The sequence below is a fragment of the Lissotriton vulgaris genome, chromosome 4_1 (genome assembly GCF_964263255.1).
Source record: "Lissotriton vulgaris chromosome 4_1, aLisVul1.2, whole genome shotgun sequence".
Classification (NCBI taxonomy): Eukaryota; Metazoa; Chordata; class Amphibia; order Caudata; family Salamandridae; genus Lissotriton; species Lissotriton vulgaris.
In genome coordinates, this window is record NC_141691.1 from 1,061,120,336 (window position 1) to 1,061,142,919 (window position 22,584).

General features: G+C 47.4%; 1 protein-coding gene across 4 annotated transcripts in view; it reads right to left on the reverse strand.

Annotated features, from left to right (window-relative positions):
* ICE1 (interactor of little elongation complex ELL subunit 1) overlaps positions 1–22,584 on the reverse strand; it is an 868,698-nt gene that overhangs the window by 126,408 nt on the left and 719,706 nt on the right. For all 4 annotated transcript variants that reach the window (XM_086965290.1, XM_086965289.1, XM_086965288.1 and 1 more), the window contains one exon: positions 9,901–10,007. In XM_086965290.1, coding sequence (XP_086821416.1) covers positions 9,901–10,007 — 107 coding nt within the window. The remainder of the gene's footprint in view (positions 1–9,900; positions 10,008–22,584) is intronic.

Sequence of the window (22,584 nt, forward strand, 5' to 3'; positions counted from 1 at the left end):
ACCCGCGGCTTTCCTTGTTGTCGGAGCTGGGGTTCCAGCGGCTCTGTGGCAAGCTTCTTATCACCCGCTGGGGAGATTTGTTCCAAAACGGTCATTTTAAATCGGCTGACCTTTTCTTTAGAATGCACGAACATACACCCCTTGAACTCTTTTACTATGTTCGGCTGCGAGCCGGGATGCGGGACATCCTACCCGACTACCCTGATGAGCCAGCGACCCTGCCGCCACTACACTTCCTTTTAGGGTCTCAGGATGGGACCCATTTGGTCTCTGGGCTCTACCGCCAAATCCGGAGTGCTGCCCCATTGCAAGCCTCTGCTGCCCGCCTGCACTGGTCTGCGGAGCTTGGACTGGAGCTTTCGGACGACCAATGGAAGCACTGCTGTGCATTAACCTCCCGCATTTCTGCCAGTTGCAGATTAAAAATTATACATTACAAATTTCTTCAGAGAATATACTACACGCCGGTTCGGAAGCACAGATTTGGGCTGGCCGATAACGATCGCTGTGAGCGTTGTCGTGCAGAACATGCTGATTTTCTTCACCTGGCGTGGTCCTGCCCCCAGATTGCCGACTACTGGCGACAGGTCATCGAAGCCGTTGCGGAGATGGTAGACGAGGAAATTCCTGCTGACCCACTGGTAGCCGTCCTCGGATACACCAAGCAGTTGCCCAGAGAATACAGAAAATTCATTGACATGGCATTGCTTCTGGCCAAGCGGCGTGTTGCTTGCCGTTGGAGCAGGGGCAGAGCGCCCAAGTTCAAGGACTGGTTGACTGACTTAACATACTGCCAGGACCAGCATACCACCTTTGCTGAACTGCTGCCTCTTTCGTGCCGACCCAGGGACGTTTGGGATCCACTGGTACACTACTTGCTTAAATGCTCAAACGACGATGGGCAGTCGGATGACGTGCCTGCCACTCCCCAGCGCCACTGACATTCTCCTCATACGTGTCCTGTGATCTCGGGATGGCTTCGCGGCCTTCCCTCATTGGACATAGGTCACTGCCCCCGAAGATTCCCCATAGAGAGAGCTGCCCTGCCTGGGCGGGAATGCCCTATCTCCCCTCTCCGTGCCTACACGTCCCCATCGCCACCACGACGCGAGACCACCTCCTCTGGCGAGCTGTGTCCTTCGTGCCCCATGGCTTCTAACACTGACACCCCACGGACGCCAACGGCCCTTGAGAATTAGCACTGGACACATCACTACCCACACCGCGCCTCCTGCTGAGACCACCAAAATACACCATTGACACACGTTTCCACTACGCAGTCATACACTACCTCTTAGTTGTAACCTGGTTGGGGAGTTTCTTGGTTCCTGTTATGCAATCTACAAAACAGCAGTGAGAGACTTCTCTCGCTCAAAAAAACCTGTTCGACTGCTGCTCATCCTAGCTTGGCCTACGCCATCGGACACGGAGACTACGCTGTTTCAATCTGTAATATGCCGTCGGGCCCCCGGGATGCCGACAAACAGGCTGTGCATTGCATCTCCTCTTTCGCTGCCGGCCTCCGGGTTGTAGGCGATCCAAGCTGTGTATTTTGCTATGCCTTTTTTTCCTCAATAAAGCAGATTTGAACCCCCCCCCCCCAAAAAAAAAAAAAAAAAAAAAGAAAGCTTAGAGATTTAAATTGTTAGCGTTTTTCTTTAGGTATCTGGCTATACATTTCTTGACTACCGGAATATTCCTAAATAACACTACACCTAAAGTACAAGGTCAGTCTAATAGGGTTATCATGCACAATTTTTTGAATGTATCAACCATCGTGACCGATTATATGCAACTATCTCATATATGTCCCATTAATTACGGCGCAACTCCATAACTTTAGTTCGGTTCTAGAACTACCATTGTATGCCTATTGGCCCACATAGCCAGTATACACGTCATCATTTCAGACGTAATTATCACGCGCCCGTTGCGCCACCTAACCCGTGTAGTTCTACATTCTGAACTACGAGCGCATGCGCGTTGGCCCACAGGATCATACACCAGCGTATCATCCTGGATGTAACTGCCTGTTACCTGTCACCACGCCTCCTCCGAATCTGACACACCGGTTCTCAATTAACATTAGGGGGCATAGAGAGATATATATAGCACTAGGCAACCAGGCATTAGTTCCTTTGGTTGGGCGACGTAGGACATCCAGAACCCCAGTGTATCACGGCGCCCGTTTCTGCTTCGGTATGTAGCGCGACTGAGCCTAGCAAGCGGATCCTTATAGCTTAACAAAAGCCAGGCTTTAACCATACTCACACCCCCCCTTTTTTTGTTGTCTTTCTTGTTTTTTTACCCGGACTCCAACCTATCATTTAGGTTTGCATTTGTCCCGAGGCTTTTCATCAATAAGGAAGGATACATAACTAAAGAATTCCAACTTCACTCAGATGCCTAATACAAAATAGGTATGTAGTGCTACTTGATTTAGTAATTAAAGTAGGAGAAATGTACTGAAAGCTGGGCGTCTATATATAATTTTTCCTTTCGTTTGTCTTTAAACAAACCCCTCCCAATTCCACCCCCCCTTTTTTCTATCTTTATACTATTTTAGACCGCCATCGCCTGTGGCATTACAAACGAACAAGAAATGTGCCCATAGAAACCAAGACCACACTGGACTGTCACTGTGTTCCCATATAATCTTTATACGAAGTTACAGCCACCCACTTATAAGGTAAACAGGCTAATATGTTACGTATGTCACCATTCTGGTAGATTTCTTCTCCCCTCTATCAGTAATCATTCCACATAACCTCTTCTTTATTGCAGTGTTGTATATCCACTGGCATGATCTCAATACCTCTGCAAGCGCTTCAAGAATTGTATTAATAAAGATAACACGGACATGAGCAAGGTACAGATATTGGGATTAATATTAACATGTCTCCAGATTTTGACCTGAATAAGAACTTTGGTCTACTACAGCTATCCTAAAATACCATTGATACTCGTTTTCAGCCGAGATGTAGAGTTCAACATAGAAAATAGTGCAATTAAATAAATACATCTATGCCGAATAAATAGGATGTCAGTTAAATAACTATTTAATAAAAACTGTCTAAGAATATGAGAAAAATCAAGCAACTATGTATGTAATTAAGAATCACAATGTCCCTTTAACATATGTAGCATCTCAGATATTCGCTATCCTTTATCTGTTTTTTGGCCACTATTATACCCTTTTACCATATCCTGCTACATAATGGTTGTTTTTCTTATTCAGTGATGTGCAGAGTACGGTTCCATCCAGTTGGTATAACTTCTCTACGAAATATATCCAAATAGGTGCATACTATTATCTTATGTAAGTAATTACTATCAAGTTATTTGCAACCACTATTTCGGTCAATATTCTAAAAGTTTATCCTTACCAAATATGGGGAACTAAAACTACAACTACAACCCTAATTTTTATATACTAGCGTAGCAACTATTTAGGCTTTTCTTTTTCATTCTTCTATTTCTTTACATTCTTGCTAGTCTTTCTTTTGTCTATGAATCTTCTATACAGCCCTTTGATGGTACGCCTTTGGCTATCTTTTGGTGTTATTAGGATTCAAAGATATTCGGTGAAATATTAGAAGTACAAACTAAGGTTGCAACTGTCTCAAGTTAAAAATGTCTAGTACATCCATATAACAAACAATAAAACATCTTATGTAAATAAAACTAAATGTCTTCTAAAAATATGTAACTGCTCTGTGATATAGCATTAAGAGTAAACGAAAAAACCAGAGGGTCTTCTCTAGCAGAAGCCAAATAACAACAAAACAAACACCCCTGGCTACCACGGTCATCGAAGTGGAAGCAGTAAAGACACGGATACTCCACAGACTCATATTCAACAATAGCTGAGACTTTTTACATCTGAACTATTGCACTTTATTAGTTTTAATGAAGACACCGACTTTTTTAAAATTTGTACGTTTTATAATTGTGAGTTTTTATTAACTGTACAATAAACAAACCTTACATTAAGAGACACCAATTGAACTTGAGTTCAGACAATTTTTGTCTAGTATGTATTTATATGAATTAGACCTAGGCCCACGGCTCATATAAGGTATTTACAATTGTGACATCACTAATGTATGACATCACTAACGTACCAGTTTGTGTGACATGATCTTTATATGTTTTTCAGTGTTATGTTTTTGACCTAATGCAAATGACGGACTCCTGAAGAAGGCAATAGCCGAAACGAGCGTAGAGTCTCCATCCACCGCTTTGCTTACTCCACTAGCCCGATCTATCACCATAGTCATTTGTGCTGTTTTTTGTTCTCCCCCTCTTTTTTGTGTTTTTGAGTATGTGTAGATATCTTTCTGGAATCACAAAATGTATGTCATTGACTTTTAAATGGTTTATATGTATTTTTATAAATGAAATTCTCAACGAAAATGAAGAAAATATTTAAATAAATCACAAACTATCTTGAATATAAACAGTATGTTTTGTTTCCATCAATTTTGTTTACATGTCACAATATTCACCTAATTAGTTTATTGGTTCCCTTGGGTTTTTTGGCTTATACATTAAGCTCACTACTGTTCGTTTAAAAAAAAAAAAAAGAATACTACCCCCTCGCCAGTTCTGGCGACGGGGGTAGCATTCCACCCTTCTAGAGGGAGAAGACATGTAGTTGTAGCTTTACCCGGTTAAAGTTAAACAGAGTCTCAGCATCACAAAATGGAGGCTGCTGCCACAGACACAAGTCTGACCTCCTGCAGCTGGGAGGCTTGGACAATAGATTTCCTGCCTTGGGAGGTGCTAGCACCTCCCCAGACAGGCTATCGTGTATTGGGGTAGGGTGGGTTGAATGAAATGAGACACTGCCTGGGGCACACAAGGTGCTCCATGCATAGCCTGGTTCAAACCATTTGCTGGGGCACTCCATCCCCAGCTCTGGCACGAAACTGGACAAAGGGAAACCGGTGTAACCACCCCCTTCCCTGGTCCCACCCATAGGAGGGACCTAGCAGGTAATCCAGCCCCTTTAATCAGTATAAAGCTAGGAGCTGAGTCTAGAGACTTTAGATTATCCTGAACTGAAACTCTGAAACAAAACTCTGGACCTTCGACATTATACTGCAACTAGAAGACTAAAGAATCTCCCTTGTGGTCAAGGAGTGACCACCCTGTGCAAACAGGCACCAGCTATCGAACTGCCGGTTTGCTCTGTCGATGCTCCCGAAGGATCCAGACGACTCTGCTTCACAGGACTGGACTTCCAGACTTCTCAGACCCCGACACACACCTCCAGCAAAGCTGAGACCCGTGGCGGACACGAGAGACGTGGGACCGGACACCTGGCCATTTTGCTCTTTGCTAAACTGTGTAGCTTCTGAGGCGTCCTCGAAGTTGTGCATTGGGACTTGAGAAGCCCCAACCCCGAGTCGTAAGTGCACCGAAGCTCAGCCCTCCACACTCCACGAGTGTCGCGTGGGGCTTGCTCTTGCATTTCCTCCTGATGAGTCTTCGCGGTTGCTAGCCCGGTGGCTAGTGACCATCTTGAAGACTCCATTTTGAAACAACGCTGCTTGCCTGGTTGCTCTGGGCTTGCTCTTGCTTTCCTGTAAAGGGGAAGCTCCACAGACCTTGCTGGTCTGTACAAGAAGCAGATCTTCACTTCCTGCGTGGGTTGCCTTTGCCAAGGCTTGTTGACTCCAATCCGGAAGCCGACACCGCCAACAGCGAGAGCCTTTGTTGGACAGTCCCTATCCAGCTCCTGGTCGTCGTCAACACCTCCTGGTCCACGTGGCTGAAGAGACAAGCTCTCTGAAGTATTAGCCTAAGACTGCTTTGTCCATGCTACCACTAGGATAACTGGTCTATAAGGTTGACTTTACAATCATCACCATACGGGTTGTTTGGACTGATACAGGGTGCCCATAAGAATAGTGGACATCACATATCAGGCCAGCTTCTCACAGCATTGACAAGGGCCGCATGAACCTTATTGTTTTCCTTATTCTTTTGAGTATGACCATTCCTAGTCACAGTTTGTACCAAGTTCGACTGTGTCCAATCTTGGGTCTCCCGTACAAACCCACAAGAGGAGCATGGTACTTTAGCCCTCTCGGGCATGTTCGCTGGGTTGAGGCGCACACAAACGTGCTGAAACGACTTAGCATGCGTTTTAATTGTGCACAGTTTCTTGTTGGTATAGCAAACTAAACATTGCCCCATACCTGGTAAGGGAGAAGCAGGGGTCCTGGCGCTAGGCACGATCCGGGCGCAGACAGGCTTACCTTTGGCGCGCCGCAGGTGTGTCCGCTGCGCGTCGGCGCCATGCTGCACCTTTAACCTGAAAGGAGGCGGAAGAACCCAACAACTAGACCGCCAACCTCCCTGTGTGCAAGAAAAGGTGGCCAAGAGAAAAGAAAACAGCTGTCTTCCCTCCCTTCACACAACCTGCACAATAGAACTGCGGTGGACCGGGTAGAAGGAAGAGTCTGCCAAACTGCAAGGGCACTGCTGCGGTGAGTAATGCTGAAAGCTCCAAGTGCCCAATAAAAACAACCAGAGCGGTGCAAATTTAAATGTTTCAGGGCACAGCGTTAAAAGCAATAATAGCAAGTGAAATTTAAAAACATTTATAAAAACGTAATAGTTAAAGATGAACGAGGCCACAATGAGTATAAAAGGAATTAACACAAAGCGCTACCTTCATTCATATCCTCCTAACATTAGCAGTGCAGACTTGGCCAATGCACTTTAGAGAATTAATTCTGGTGTGGTTGTGCGACCTCAGTGTGCAATACACTACCAACCCCTTAGGACTCTTAGGTTTCGTCTGTCCAACCTTTAAGCTCCACCCCAGGTAGCTCTAGCACTAAACAGCAAGGCTTATACAGAGGAACAAGTGTAAAGTATTAAAACAGCACCAAAATAATTGAGGAAAACTCGGACAACACTGAAGAAATCCGACCCCAATTTATAAAACTACTGTATTTTTATTCGTTTTTAGATACTTGAATGAAAAAGATCCATCAGAGGGTTCAGAAGATCAATATTTTACGAGCACAAATAAATCAAACCCTTTTCACTCAAATGCAAACAAGCCTTGGCAAAGTCAACAAACACAAAAATATTTTCAAAGAAAACTTGGGTAAGTGTCAAGGCGGACAGTTAGAAGTACTTGGGGTGACCAACTCTGATAGGGAGCTAGTCAAGAAGACCAGCAATGTATTTAGAAACAGTTGCCTTTACAGAAGAAGCAGTCCTCCAGAAGTTCCAGGCACATTATTCAGCTAACAATTGATTCCTATGGAGTGGTCCTGTTGCAAGGGAGGAAGGATGCTGAAGATTCTCTAAAGATGCAACGCTGTTGAGGGGGGCCTTCTTGCAGGGGTTACGCGATCCATTAGGATGGTGAGGGGGCGCTGACTGCATGGTCAACACCCATGAAGTCCTCTCTGGTCTGGCTGAAGTCCAGTTTCCACTGGACTACCAGTCGCCCCTGGACTACCAGTTGTTGTGCTCATGGACTAATCCTTCCTGGTTCGATAACTCGCCTTCTGAGGGTCCCAGCAGCTCTGCAAACCCAGGTGCAACTCTGCATCTGTTCTTTGTACATCACAGCGGTGTTAGTAACAACTTGAAGACTTTGGACTACCAACTTGACCCAGCAGGCTTCTTCACCTCTTGTGTCCCTGTGCTGCGATCAAGAGGCCAGTCAGCTGGCCCTTGCAGTTCCCTTGATTTGACTGGCCTCTGAAGATTCTTTCCACTTGAGAAAGACACGGCAGGCACAGTCCCTCTTCCCTCTCTCCTGATGACGACTTCCTGTGAAGTGTAGCATCCGGCTATTCCAGGATGCACCATTCTGCCCACTCCCAACATGGCAACACAACTCTATTGACACTCAGAGATCCTTTGCCCACCCCCAGAGGTGTGGCGACCAAGGGGCTACACGCCCATATAAAAACTGGTTTGACAACTGGCTTCTCCCTGCCTGTCTAAACAATACAGCGCCTCTAACCTGAGTATTATCTTTTTGCCCTTCAAAGGCGGCTTCTCGTTCAAAGCTAGCCTCTTGAGCGAACACTCTTGTGGCTTCATGCAGGAGGAAGTTAACACCTCTCCCCATATAGGCCCCTATTGTGTCCTTTGCCAGGAGTCATTAGCCTGTCTCCACAGGTGGGAAGAAGCTATCTGCAAGACAAGCTCCGTGTACATCAGTAAAAGGGCACTGTAAACCTTGGGTAATAAAGTGGCAACTTCTTGAGTTCCACTTTGCTGCTCTGTGGCATTAAATTTGATTTACCCATCATATTGAATATAATGCACTGATTTCAGTACCAACCTTAGCAGTCCCATTCAGATGTCAGCAGGTCTAGGGTGCCAGCTTGTAACTCTAACTGCCAATGGGGCTACTAGCATTTGCACAGTAAAAACAACAATTTAGGGTTTTTTACAGCTGGAATATATAAAAGTACAGGTACGACTATTTGATGTACACATTACCTTAAATGGCAAATTTGAGTTAGCAGTTTAAAACTTTCCTTCCAGCCTGCAGTGGCAGACTGGGAGCCAGGTTTTACCTTGCCCCACTCAGGGTGGTACAGTAAGTGCTGCAGTTATTGGGGGACACTGATTTACAGGCCCTAGGCACCCTGGTACCATATACTAGGAGCTTACAAGTAATTTAGGTTATGCCAACTGGGGACCAGGCAATTAAACATGTGCCATATTAATGGTCAGAAGACACACAATTGATGGATGGAATGTTGAACAAATCAAAACATTCACCCCCAGTCAAGAGATCTGGGTTAAATTCATCATTCTTTTTTTCACCGAGCCACCCCAGTTTAAACATGGCCATATTCAAATAATTCTTGACCCTGTGCCTCATAGGAACAGTCCAGCCGGAACTGTCAAGCCAGGTCCTCCCTGGACCGGAAACAAGCATCCTAGGACCGGTTTTGGGGTTTCACCCTTCCATCAGCCATGATAGCTTGATGCCAGTGGTACAGTGAACTCGGGACCCACGTTTGGGCATACCCGGCGCACTTAGGTCGAGGAAGCAAAATACACACAATTGATGGAAGGAATGCAGAACAAATCAATACATTCACCCCCAGTCAAGAGATCCGAGTTAAATCCATCATAATTTTGCTCACCATGCCACCCCAGTTGAGACCTGGTCATAAGCAAATCAGTCTGGACCCTGTGCCTCATGGGAACAGTCCAGCCCGAACTGCCAAGCCAGGTCCTCCCTGGACCGGAAACAAGCATCCGAGGACCAGTTTCGGGGTTTCACCTCTCATCAGCCAGGATAGCTTGAACACAGTGGCACAGCGAACCCGGGATCCATGTCTCGTCATTCCTGGCGTGTTTTTTTTGTAATGGATTGCCAACCTCATTGACATTACTGCAGTGAATATAGCTGGGGGGTAGATGACTCTCTACCTTGAGGCTTTCTCTGGGTTGGTGTAAATGTGTTCTCACCACCCAGTTTGGACTTTGGCTCTTTCCTAGTGAAATGAGCGGGTTATGACATGGATAACGATGTACAATGTGTTTTTATGGAAATTAGTCTTGAGTGCTAATATGTAATCATCATCAGTCGTTTTCTGTCCGAAGAATGGTGAATCTAGGTCAGAGAATACCAGTATTCCACAGATAAGAACAAATGTATATTTTACTATTACAATATATAACATTCACTGCACACACGCAAACTGTGTGTGCAAGCTACAGCAAATAAATGATTACCCAGTGTAAAAATGTCATATGTGTGTGTATTTCATAAAGTAAATACATTACAAATAATCCCACAGTGGCAATAGGATCATATTACTTTTCTGTTACGATGCCATTAAAATTGCAATCACATCAAGTGGTACAGCTGATCAAAGAAAATAAACAGAAAATGCTCACCAATTAACCGGAGCACCGCTGCCACAGAAATATCAGAAGTAAACGTCACATTGAGACAACCCTTTTTGTATTTTACCCACTTATCCATAATGGGCCAGAGCTCCTTGCTAGAAAAAGAACAAAAAATAATTGATTATTATGTTAATTAGTAATTGTAGCTTTGATTTCTGTATGTTTGCAGTGCAATCTTGCATGGATGTTTGAATTGTACTTTGGTCTGATTTACAAATCTCAAAATAAATTCAAACAGAGTCAGGAAGAAGCATACAGGTCTGGCAAAAAATGCTTTAGTGCTCACACAAGTAGCTTCTAAAGAAATAAAGACATTAATGTTCTACAAGCTGGAATATAAAACAGATCTAACACTATCTAATATTATAATACTGTAAATAACATTTTCAACATACTGCAGACTAAGCAAGATTCACATTTCAAAGAATTTTGGGCCTCGAGGTGAAAAGCTCAAAGCAAGACTATACTTTCTGTGAAATGAGTTCTTCTGCTATATATTTTCCCCACATCAATACGTTAACCTGCTTATGTTCATTCGGCCAAATAGACTTATAACACCCTTACCCTTTTCTAGGAGGAGCTGCACAACAGAGGTCCTATTAATATTTAAAGGAATCCTACAAGGCCGCCTGCCTCGTCTACCTTTTCCATGGACCTTGGAAATGCTACAGCTCCACTTGGACCGAACCTTGGGATCGATAGGCCATAAACTGCAAAACTACAGTTATTCAGTCTACCCAACCACCACAGGCTTGTATTAAACGCAGCAAAATAATTAGCAAGGAAAAGATAAGAGAAAAGACCAAAACAAAAGGTTTCTTAAGGAAAAATTGACTTCTTACGGATGTGATAAAGCATCAGAATTCAAACAATGTATAAAGCACCTGGTAGCAACATCACAGATTTGGTGATGTGAAATATTTACTTAGGGCATCAAAAACAGAAGTCAAATCTTAAGGTATCAAAACATCTTACTAAAGAAAGGAGGCTTTCGTCAGGGGCAAAGAATAAGAAAATAAATACTAAATGTACAGAGCAAGTTACTGATCATTCTGGTAGATACTCTAATCGAAGACTCCTACCCTTTGGAATAGTTCCCAGACATCAGACAATCTAGAAATCCTTTAGACCTACCCCGCGCGGCCGTAGGTCACAATATGTGGTTTTACACCAACGTCATTCCGCTTTCTGGGCTGTACATGCCCCCAGATACAGAGCTCAACAATAGATTGTGTGAACCAGTGAGCAAATCGCTATACTTGGGACCATTATAGGTGGGAAGGGTGCAGTTTACAGAATGGGAAGGGTTAGTGAGGAATCTGCGGTGAGATACAACATCTACCAGTGAGCATTACCGAAGGAAAGTAACTAGTTCTTCTGATAGATACTTATAACCGTAGAATCCCTACCTTTTGAATAGATACCAAAGTAGTACCTCCCAGGTGGTGGGTCTGTGAACAGGTTCAAACGAAAAATTCCTGCAAGATCAAGCGGGGTAACGTGACCTTCTTGTCAGACCGGGCTGTCTAGCCAGTAGTGCTGTGTGAACATGTGGAGCAATGACCACATAGCCTGGCAAATGTCCAGAACAAGGAGTCTGCATACTGATGCAGTGGTAGTGGCCTTGGCTCTGGTGGAATGAGCCTGCAAACCTTCTAGGAGCTGCTTCTTGACAAGCGAAAAGTATGTGTCAATAAAGAGCACGGTCCACCAACAAATTGTCTTCCTATGTACTGCCTTGCCCTTCTTTGTTCCTACATCCTACAAAGGTTGTTCACAATTTTCTCTGGTAAAATCGATGTAAAAGCTAAGATTTCTTTTAGAATCCAGCTGTTGAAGTCTCTCCTCCTCCTTAGAATGGAGAGGTGGACTGAAGAACGTCATCAGAGTAAAATTTTGCCCCACGTGAAATGGGGTCACCACTTTCAGAAGCATTCTTAGGATCAGTTTGTCCGGTTAAAATATGATGCATGGCGGATTGGTGGATAGGGCTTGTAGCTAACTCACCCACTGCGCCGATGTTATGGCAAAAAATAAGGTTGTCTTGAGGGTCAGAAGGCATATGGGACAGCTATCCAGCGGTTCAAAAGGAGTGCATAGGAGAAAAGTAAGGACCAAATTCTATTCCCACTGGGGTAAAATGAATGGTGTAGGTGGAAACATATGTTGTAAACCTATAAAGAAATGTATCACAGCAGGGGACTGAAACAAAGAAGGCTGATCCGGCAACTACAAAAAAGCAAGGCCTTGCTGGGCTGTAGATAACCTTAAACACCACCACAACCTTGGACAGTGTGGCATGAAGTGGGTCAATTTGGCAGGCATTTACCGATGTTGGCTGGATAAAATTAACAACCTCTTAGGTCAAAAGCACTCAACTGCTGCTGCTCAATCTCTAAGTACGGAAGAGGAGTCTGTACAGGCCAGAATGCAGGCCCCGCTGTGCTGCAGCGCCAGAAGATCCTCTTGAAGCAGCAGTCTGATCAGAGGGTAGAAGCTCATGCCCAGGTGTTACAGATACCACAAGGATGAATTGGACCCGGTTGTTTCTATTCTTGGGGTATGAGATATATTGAAAGACATTGTACAACGCCCAGAATTCTACTCTAGATGGAGCTCATCTCCCAGAAAGAGAGATGCTTTGGAAATTCAACACCTTTTCTGTGGTAGACTCTATCTAACCGCTGATTCCTCACCTTGACAATTTCCCCAGGTGCCAGTCTGGATCGGGAAGCTTTCGTACTAATTCCATTGGGCATCACTAGATGGCGTCATGTGGGTCCGTGCCAAGTTCATTGCATTCTTCATATGACGCTGAGGGCACTAATTCTGGGCCACATGCACGTGCAGACATCAGTTTCTTTCTGATCTTAGTCCGTGCTGACGGATGTGGAGCGACTGAAATCAGAATATGGTAGTATGTCCGGATTGGAATATTATTCATGGATTTTGTGAGTCCATTCCACGGAATGGAGAGGAGGGTGGGTCGGTTAGTAATCAGCCGTTGGGTTGAGACTATCAGAAAAGGCATTACGACCCTTCTAATAGAGTTTTCTAACTGCAGATCCCTCACCATGTGTACAGATCCCAAAGCAGTACCTTTCCAGATGGAGGGTCTGTGGGATGGTTCAGACCAGGAAATCTTGCAGGACTGATCAGGTGAAGCGCCGGTCCTGCTGAACATGGCGGTCCAGGCAGTAAATATTTTCAATTTTTTATTCAAACGTTTTTATTGTCAAAATATTTATAACAGAAAAGCAATGCAAATACACTGTTAGAGATACTTACACACTACAAGGTAAGGTATAAAGCAGTATATAGAATAATTATAGAATGTGCATTACATGAAATATGATCTTACAGTTAGTTTTAATATAAGTAGAGGTGATGGCTAAGGGCCTACTATAGGAAGCAAAAAGTATGAATGGCCCGTGAACAAGGACTGAGTAGATACAGGTATACAATAGTTGGTTGGTGAATGGAATGCCAGGGTGTGTAAGAGAGGAATAGATAGAGGAGAGAGAACAAGAGAGGATGGGAGTAAGGGAAGGAGAGAGAAGAGGAGGGGGTTTGGTCTTCTGTTGTGTATTCGGTACCAGTGTGGTTTTGGTGACTGTAGCTCTGCAAGACAATAAGATGCGTTTGTGGTTTTAGCTCTGGTACGTGAGAGCTACGGAAGGTCCACTTTTTCGAGACAAATGGTCAAGTGAGTCCCATAGACCCCGTCAGTCGGAGGTGTTGTGTGCTTTCTTGTACATGTTGTTGCAACTTCAAGTGGGTTTCCGTAGTTGAGTTCCAATCCAGCAGAATTGCTTGAGTGCCAAGGGCTAACATGAGGTCGAGTAAAAGTGAATCTTGAAGTGATATGTTGTTGGTGGGATGATGTGCTGCAAGGCTGAGGGTTGATGTCAGAAGAGATAGAGAGAAGTGGATGTTAAAAATGTATTGGATGGTTTGTTGTATTTTGAACCATAGTGGTTGGACCATTTTGAAAGTGAGGAACATATGTTCAGTCCACCCGGTGGCTTCCTCACAGTGCAAGCATTTGTCAGATTGACGTATCCCCAGTTTGTAGAGCCAAGTCGAGTAGGATTTGTGAATTGACCAGAATCTAGATTAAACAATCGCCGGAGTAATTTTTGCTTGGAAAAGGGACTGCCAGATTCTATGTCAGCTTTTTTGAACAAGTGGAATGACAACCCCGTTGCAGCCTTGAAAAAGGCCAGAATGATCCTATCTAGTCAGAACCTGAGGGCCTTCTAAATGTTTGAGGTGATGGAGCCTTTCTTCCTTTCTGGAAAGATGAGGCGGTGCATGTGAGAAAGTGCCATCTTTCTTGCATGGTAAGCCCACACTTTTTGCTGAATTGCTGATGTACTTAGACTGAGTGTGCCCTGGGTTCCTGTAATCAGGTACCCAGGGCCTGTGTTCCTTCCCTAAACCTGTGTTGATACCTAAACCCAATTGGCATCTCTGGCCACCTGTCAGTCCCTGGTAAATGGTACCCTAGGTACCCAGGGCATGGTGACCAGAGAAGACCCCTAAGGGCTGCAGCACTTATTTTGCCACCCTTAGGGGCCCTGTACCCTGACACACACACAATGCCTTTGCAGGCGGAGTGTCTTGGTGAAGAACTAAACAGAGAGTCGACATGGCACACATCCCTGTGTGCCATGCCCACAAACATACTGCCCTGGCATACCTAAGTCCCCCCTATAGCTGGGTGCACTATGCCAGTGGTGTGGGCATAGGTGCATGAGCCCTGTGCTCCTACAGTACCCAGGGCCATTCCTGGGCACTGTAAGTGCAGTGATGCCATTAAGAGTATATGGTGCTGGGAGGTTGTTATTACGAACTCCACAGCGCCATAATGGGTACACTGAAGTCTGAGAAGTTTGATATCAAACTTCTCAGCACATTAAACCCGCACTGATGCCAGTGTGGAATTTAATGCCAAATGCACGACAGAGGGCATCTTAGAGATGCCCCCTGAAACCTAACCAACTCTCAGTGTCCTGACTGCGTGGCTCCCGAAGCTGCCACCACCAGACATGTTTCTGGACCCCTGGGTCGAGAGCCTGCCGCTCTCGGGGGCCTGAAACAATGCACATCCTGGGACGAAGTGCCAATCCTCCTCCCCCAAGATGGGCAGGGGAAGCTTCAAAGGCATGCCGCCATTGTGAGCTTCTCCAGGCCACTTGCTATACTCAGCAACTGGCCCCCACCGGTTCTGACCCACACTCTGGCGGGAAGACAGGCAGGAAAAACAAAGGAAGGAAAGGGGGTGTACTAGCCTCTGCCAACCCCACCCTTCAGGTGGGAGAGGCAACGTGAAGCACAACTCCGGGTTACCGCCATCTTGAGGATGGGGAGCCCTACCCAATCAGAGCTAGGCTCCTGCCCCCCTCCCACTGGAAAGTGGCAGGATAGGGGGGGTACTCACCCCAGGACAGGGACCCATTGGTCCCTGCCCTTGCCCTACCTGTAACGCCCCTAAATTTTGTATTTAGTGGAACCCTGAACCTTTCTTCCTCAGATACCGATATTGAAACAAGAAGAAGAACAAGAAGAAAAAGAAGAAAGAAAACCTGCCTTGCAGCTGCTAACAAAAGGACACCACCAACTGACTTGGCCCCAGCCCTACATTGATCTTTGAACCTGCTCCTGCTAAAACCTCGGCGTCTCCTGCGGACCTGCCTGCCTCCCATGAGCAGTGGTTCTGCTCAAACAGCAACAACCCCTGGTGCCAGCCAGGAACCGCGAATCCAGCACACTCTGCACCCTCCGAGTCCGGCCTATACCTGCGTGAACAAAGACATTGAGGATGTCCCCCTGGCGATTTTGACCACAAATCCAGTGCCCAAGGACCCTCCTCGACAACCCTGACGACGCCTGCAGCCTCACAACAAGGGACCTCTCCAACCGCTATGTCAAAAGACACCCCGGCGCCACGCGGCCCCCTGTGCCCAACTCCTGGGTGTCTACCTATCCTTCCAGATTCCAACTTACCTCTCAAAGTGGTGGTCGCACCTGAAGAATCTCCGTCCCTGAGCCTGCAGCCTTTGTTCAACTTCCAAGTCTACCATTGAAATACATTGGGCGCCCGAAGGCCCAAAGACACCCTGCACCCAACCGCCCGAGTGCCACTGGAAGTGCAGCAACTACCCTACTCTGCTTCCCCACATGCCCTGTGTAAGTGACCAGGAGCTCAGCTCCCACAGCCGCGTGGTCTGCTTGCTAGCAGCCAACAAACAAAGGCTCCATAGGATAACATTGGGACTACTCACTCTACTCCCGGCTGTCCCTGTGCGCTGAGGGTGTAACAACTGTAATTACCTGATCCTGGGAGACCCCCGAGTCTACCCCCAGTACCTTGACTTTGCCAGCCGAGTACTTACCCAAAGACCGATAACTTGATATCTTCCATTGGGTAACATTGGCTGTGTTTCACTCAGAATTTCTTCTAAGTGTCGATTTTTCAAACTTACAAATATTCCATAAAAATCGTCAGAACTTCAAAAACGAATTTGCGCACCTGCAATCAGTCGAGGTCCCAGTGCTGTATCTTTCAGCGCAGCACTGCACCTGAAAGGAAATTATAACCGTGATTTACTGTTAACCCAATTTTCCTCCATAGGAATACATTGTCTGGTTTTTGCCAGAAATTCTTCTAAGTGTCGATTTTCCAAACTTACAAATATTCCTTTAAAATCATCTGTGTAACAAAAAAGATGTCTTTCAACTGTTTACAGGAAATGCACCAGGGCTGAATCCAGGATCCAGCCCTGAGTTAGAAAAACTATTGTAAACTGATGCTATTGCATTTACTTAAAAACTCCTATTGAGCTCAATGCTATTTTGTGTTCGAACTTGTGTTGCATATTGCAACAACTGTAACTATTGCATTTAAAAGTCAACTGCTATTTGAAAGTATTCAATTGCAACATCTCATTCTGAGAAAGTATTTATAATACCTACTGTGGTTCTAAAAATAAAGTAACTATATATTTTTATATACAAATCAATTGGTCTAGAGTTCAGTTCTTGAGTGTGTGAGACCATTTGCTGACTGAGTGTGTACAACAAATGCTTTACACTGTCTTCTGATACTTCCTTACTGCTCGACCTAGCTACCACTTTGGATTGTAAGGTTATATCTAACTTTAGCCTCTGCTATACCCCTGGGGACTGTGGACTCTGTGCACCCTGTACCTTACTTTGGTCCAGTATATACAGAGCCACTTTCTTACAGCGCATAAAAAGCTGGTAAGGTGATGGGCTGCCTTATGTGGAGGACCGTAACTACCTTGGGCAGGAATGCTGATTTAATGCAGGGAACTAGTTTGTCTGAGAATAAAGAGGTTTATAGGTGATACCAGAGATAATGCCTGAAGTTCACTCACTTGCCTGGCAGACATTATGGCTATGAAATTGACACCTTGATGGTTAGAGGACAACTGTGCCTCAGTTTGAAGGGAGAGTACCTCAGGTGAGTGAGTACCAAATTAAGGTGTCACTGTGGCATCACAAAAGGTTTTGGCTGGACCAGGTGGAACCGCCACTTCAAAAAACACATCTCAACAGGTGACTTGAAGAGGGATGGTTGATCAGGTAAATGTGAGGACGAAAGGGCCTGCGGATAACCTTTAACTGCTGCCACAGCAAGACCAGACAATAAACTTCTCCCAGCATCCCAAGTAAACAGACTTAGTAAATAGACACCTGGCTGCTAGGATGAAACCAATCACTTTTTTTTGTCTAAAGTCATCAACTGTCGTCGCTCAATTTCTATGCATGGAGATGTAGGCTGGGATGTCGTTCAAATGCAGTTAAGCAGCTACCCCTGCAGATCTTGCTCAGCCTCTTCGATAACAAGATGTACTCTGGCAGGTTGCTTTGGAGATAAATCCACTGAGAATTTGGATCCCACTGCAGTGTCCGCAAAAGCCACCAGGTTTGGTCCACAAGCAGGATGCAGGAGGCCAAAAAGCCTAAGAGACACTATTAATAAGATCCAGGACAAAAGTTGAAACATTGGGATCCTCTGAATGCAGTGGACTCGTTGAGGTGGAGTGATGCTTTGGAAGAGCACCATTTCCAGGATGGCTCCAATGAAGGGTATCCTTTGTAAAGAAGTCATGTGTGACTTTGGCACAATAATAGAAAATCCCAACCAGGTTAACCTGTCAGCCATTGTTTGGAGGTTGCGTTTGAGACGACCCGCCTTCAGCAGCCAGTCTTCGAGGTATGGGAAGATGGCATTCCCAACTTGCGCAGATTGGCAGCAACCACCACCTTCACCTTTGTGAACACAGAGGAGCGCTGGTGAGGACAAAGAGAAGCACGGAGTATTTAAAGTAATCCTGGCCTACCTGAAACCGCTGGTTACTTTTGTCGGACTGTAGGACGAGGATGTGGTAATAAGCAGCCTGCAAGTCCAGCGCTACCTTTCAGTCTCCTAGATCCAGTAAATCCAGGGCAGACATAGCTTGGGCCAGGGTGGGCATCTTGAAGAACAAGTTACTTACCTTCAGTAATGCAGTATCTGGTAGACACTAGCTGCAGATTCTTTACCTTTGAATTTCCCAGGTGTCAGGCTGGATCCGGAAACTTTTGCCGAGCAATATCCAATGCGCGTAACGTCGGGTGGCTCCATTCTGGTCCGCATGACGTTGTCGGTAGCATCAGTTATGACATCATGGTGCCTACATAGGCGCCACCCAGACGCGCGGACATCAGTACTTTTCGTATTTTACATGCCAGAAGCGCAGAGCAACGAAGTAACTGTTGTAGTCGTGTGCAAAAACACTAGGGCCCTGAAGAACAAGTTACTTACCTTCGGTAACGATATATCTGTAAGAAACATTAGTTAGTGTTAGATTCCTTACCTTAGAATATCCCCAGGCGTCAGTCTGGATCCGGAAACTTTTGCGTAGCAGTACCCTTGCGCGTCGGTAGGCGTCGTCTGCAGGCGTCCCCTGCGGCTCCGCGTCCGTCGTCGGCGTCGTGCGCCGTGATGACGTCGCTGGAGTATATAGACGCCGCCTCCGCGCGCTGACGTCAGTTCTTTGTACACAGCTGTTCCGCGCCAGAAAACGCAGAGCCATGAGAGAACCAACACTGGTGCCATTTGAAACTAGGGCCCTGAAAGGGATGTCCTTAACCCTAGGTATCAGTTCGCAGAACGGGGAGGATGGGTGGGTTCGGTAAGGAATCTAACACTAACTATTGTTTCTTACAGATATATCGTTACCGAAGGTAAGTAACTTGTTCATCTGAAAGAAACACGTTAGTGTTAGATTCCTTACCTTAGAATAGATACCCCAGCAATACCAACCCCGGTGGTGGGTCTACAAACCAATACATTCCTACACCAGAAAGTCCTGGAGGACAGAACGGCCAAAGAAGCCATCCCTCCGGACTTGACTGTCCAGGCAGTAGTGCCTTGCAAAGGTGTGCAGCGAGGCCCACGTAGCCGCCTGGCAAATGTCCTGCAAGGGGACTCCCCGGCCAAGGGCAGTAGTAGCCGCCGTGGCCCGAGTGGAATGGGCCCTCAGCCCAACAGGAGGCTCCTTCCGAGCCAAAGAGTAGCACGCTTTGATGCACAGAACGACCCACCGAGAGATGGTTCGTTTACACACCGCCCGTCCCTTCTTCGCACCCACTTAGCCAACAAACAGTTGGTCATCCACCCGGAACTGGCGTGTGCGATCCATATAAAATGAAAGCGCACGTTTTGGGTCCAGACGATGGAGCCGCTCTTCATCCTTTGAAGGATGCGGAGGCGGGAAGAAGGAAGGGAGGGTGATGGACTGCCCGATGTGAAAAGCAGAAACTACCTTGGGCAGGAAAGAAGGTCTAGTCCTAAGAACCACCTTGTCAGGATGAATGGACAGGAAAGGGGGTTGGACAGAAAGAGCCTGGAGCTCACTCACTCTCCTGGCAGAGGTGATGGCAACCAGGAAAGCCGTCTTTAAAGTCAGGAGACGGAGAGGACAAGAATGAAGGGGCTCAAAGGGAGCACACATCAAAAAGGTTAGAACCAGGTTCAAGTCCCACTGAGGCATCACAAACGGAACAGGTGGATACATGTGTGTGATGCCCTTCAAGAATCTCGTGACAATCGGGGACTTGAACAAAGAAGGCTGATCAGGAAGCCTTAGAAAGGCTGAAAGGGCCGAAAGATAGCCCTTGATAGTGCCCAGAGCAGAGCCCTGCTGGGCAGGAGAGAGAAGAAACAGAAGAACCTCGGAAAGAGGGGCAGAAAGAGGATCCACAGCCTTTGCTGTGCACCATCCCACAAATCTGTTCCACCGACAGGCGTATACCGACTTCGTGGAGGGACGCCTGGCTGCCAGAATTACATCACAGACTTCAGGAGGCAAGTCAATGGCCTCAACTGCCGCCGCTCAATCTCCAAGCATGGAGGTGGAGACTGGACAGGTTCGGGTGGAGGACCGTCCCCTGCTGCTGCGACAGAAGGTCCTCCTGAAGGGGCAGGCGGATCGGGGGACCGACTGACATGCTGAGTAGCTCGGGATACCAGTACCTTCGAGCCCAGTCCGGAGCCACAAGGATAACTTGGGCCCGGTCGCGCCTGATCTTCTTCAGCACTCTGGGCAGAAGTGGTATAGGCGGAAAGGCGTATAACAGACCGCAACTCCACTCGCGCCGAAAGGCGTCGCCGTGCGAGTGCCGTCTTGGAAACTCCAACGCGCAGAACTGATGACATTGCGCGTTCTCTTCTGTGGCGAATAGATCTAACCAAGGCTCTCCCCATTGCAGAAAGAGGCCTTGCGCCACGTCCGAGTTCAGACGCCATTTGTGATCCATCGAGCACCGACGGCTGAGTTCGTCCGCCCTGGCGTTTAGAGAACCTGCCAGGTGTTGAACCGTCAAAGTCACGCCCTGACGTTCCAGCCACTGCCAGAGGCGCAGAGCCTCCTGGCAAAGGGTCCACGACCCCACCCCGCCTTGTTTGTTGCAGTACCACATGGCGGTGGTGTTGTCGGTGAACACTTGCACTACACTCCCGTTGACAAAGGGGAGGAATGCCTTCAGTGCTAGACGAATCGCCCGCAGCTCCAACAGGTTGATATGGAGCCGGGACTCCGCCGGAGACCAGATGCCTCTGATCTCCGCCTCTCCCAAGTGGCCACCCCAGCCCTGGAGGGACGCGTCCGTCACGACAACGTGCTCCGGTTGGGGAAGGGAGAGGGATCTGCCTCTGACCCAATTGCGGTCCGTAAGCCACCACTGCAGTTGTCTCGCAGTGCCCTCCGAGATCAAGACGTGGTCGGACAAGTTGCCCTGATGCTGGGCCCACTGAAATTTCAGGTCCCACTGCAGAGCCCGCATCCGCCACCGGGCGTGATGCACCAGAAGGATGCAGGAAGCCATCAGTCCCAGCAGCCGCAGCGTCAACCTGACCGAAACCCGGGATAGCGGCTGAAAGATGGGAATCAAAGCCTGTATATCCCGGACCCGCCGTACCGGAGGATAAACCCGAAACTGCGCCGAGTCCAGAACTGCTCCGATGAAAAGGAGCTTTTGAGAGGGACACAGGTGTGATTTCGGCACATTGATGGAGAACCCCAGGTCGTGCAAGAGGTCTGCCGTCATCTGAAGGTGGTGGACGACTGTCTGGGGCGAGCCCGCCTTCAACAACCAGTCGTCTAGGTAGGGGAAGACTGAAACCCCTCACCTGTGCAGATGGGCTGCGACCACGGCCATCACCTTTGTGAACACCCGTGGGGCGCTGGTAAGGCCAAAGGGAAGCACGATAAACTGAAAGTGCTCCTGGCCTACCGTGAACCGCAGGTAACGCCGGCAGGACGGGGATGTGAAAATACGCATCCTGCAAGTCCAACGCTACCATCCAGTCTTGTGGGTCTAGAGCAGCCAAGACCTGAGCTAACGTCAACATCTTGAACTTCTCCTTCCGGAGGAAGCCGTTGACGTTCCTTAGATCCAAGATAGGACGTAGGCCCCCCTTGTCCTTCTTGGGTACCAGCAAGTAGTGGGAATAGCAACCACGCCCTACTTCTGGCCCAGGAACGCGCTCGATGGCCCCCTTGGCCAAGAGGGCCGTAACTTCCTCCTGCAGAAGTGTCAAGTGGTCCCCCGACACACGGTGGTTCTGCGGTGGCATGGCTGGAGGAGTAGTCTCGAAGGGGAGGGAGTAGCCCCTTCGGACGAGTTGCAGCACCCACCTGTCCGATGTAATTGTGCGCCAGTGAGCGTGGTGATGGCGAACCCTGCCACCCACTGGTGTCACATGGGGCCGAAAGCACGGACTAGGAGGATTTGGAGGCAGATGCTGCGGGGGGAGGTGTGGCCTGACCCTGCCGTTGACCCCGACCGCCTCCACGGCGGTTTCCACGGCCGCCACCGCGTTGAAAAGATTGTTGCGGTGCGTGGCTGGCAGCACGTGTGGGGACGCCCCTTCCCTGGCCACGAAAGGGGCGAAACGAACCAGTTTGCTGGCGCTGGGTCGAAAGACCCAAGGACTTGGCCGTGACCCTGGAGTCCTTGAAGCGTTCCAGCGCGTGGTCCGCCTTGTCACCAAAGAGGCGACAGCCATCGAACGGCATGTCCATCAAGGTATTTTGGACGTCTGCCGAAAAGTTGGCGGATCTCAGCCAGGCGTGGCGACGAATCGCCGTCGTTGAC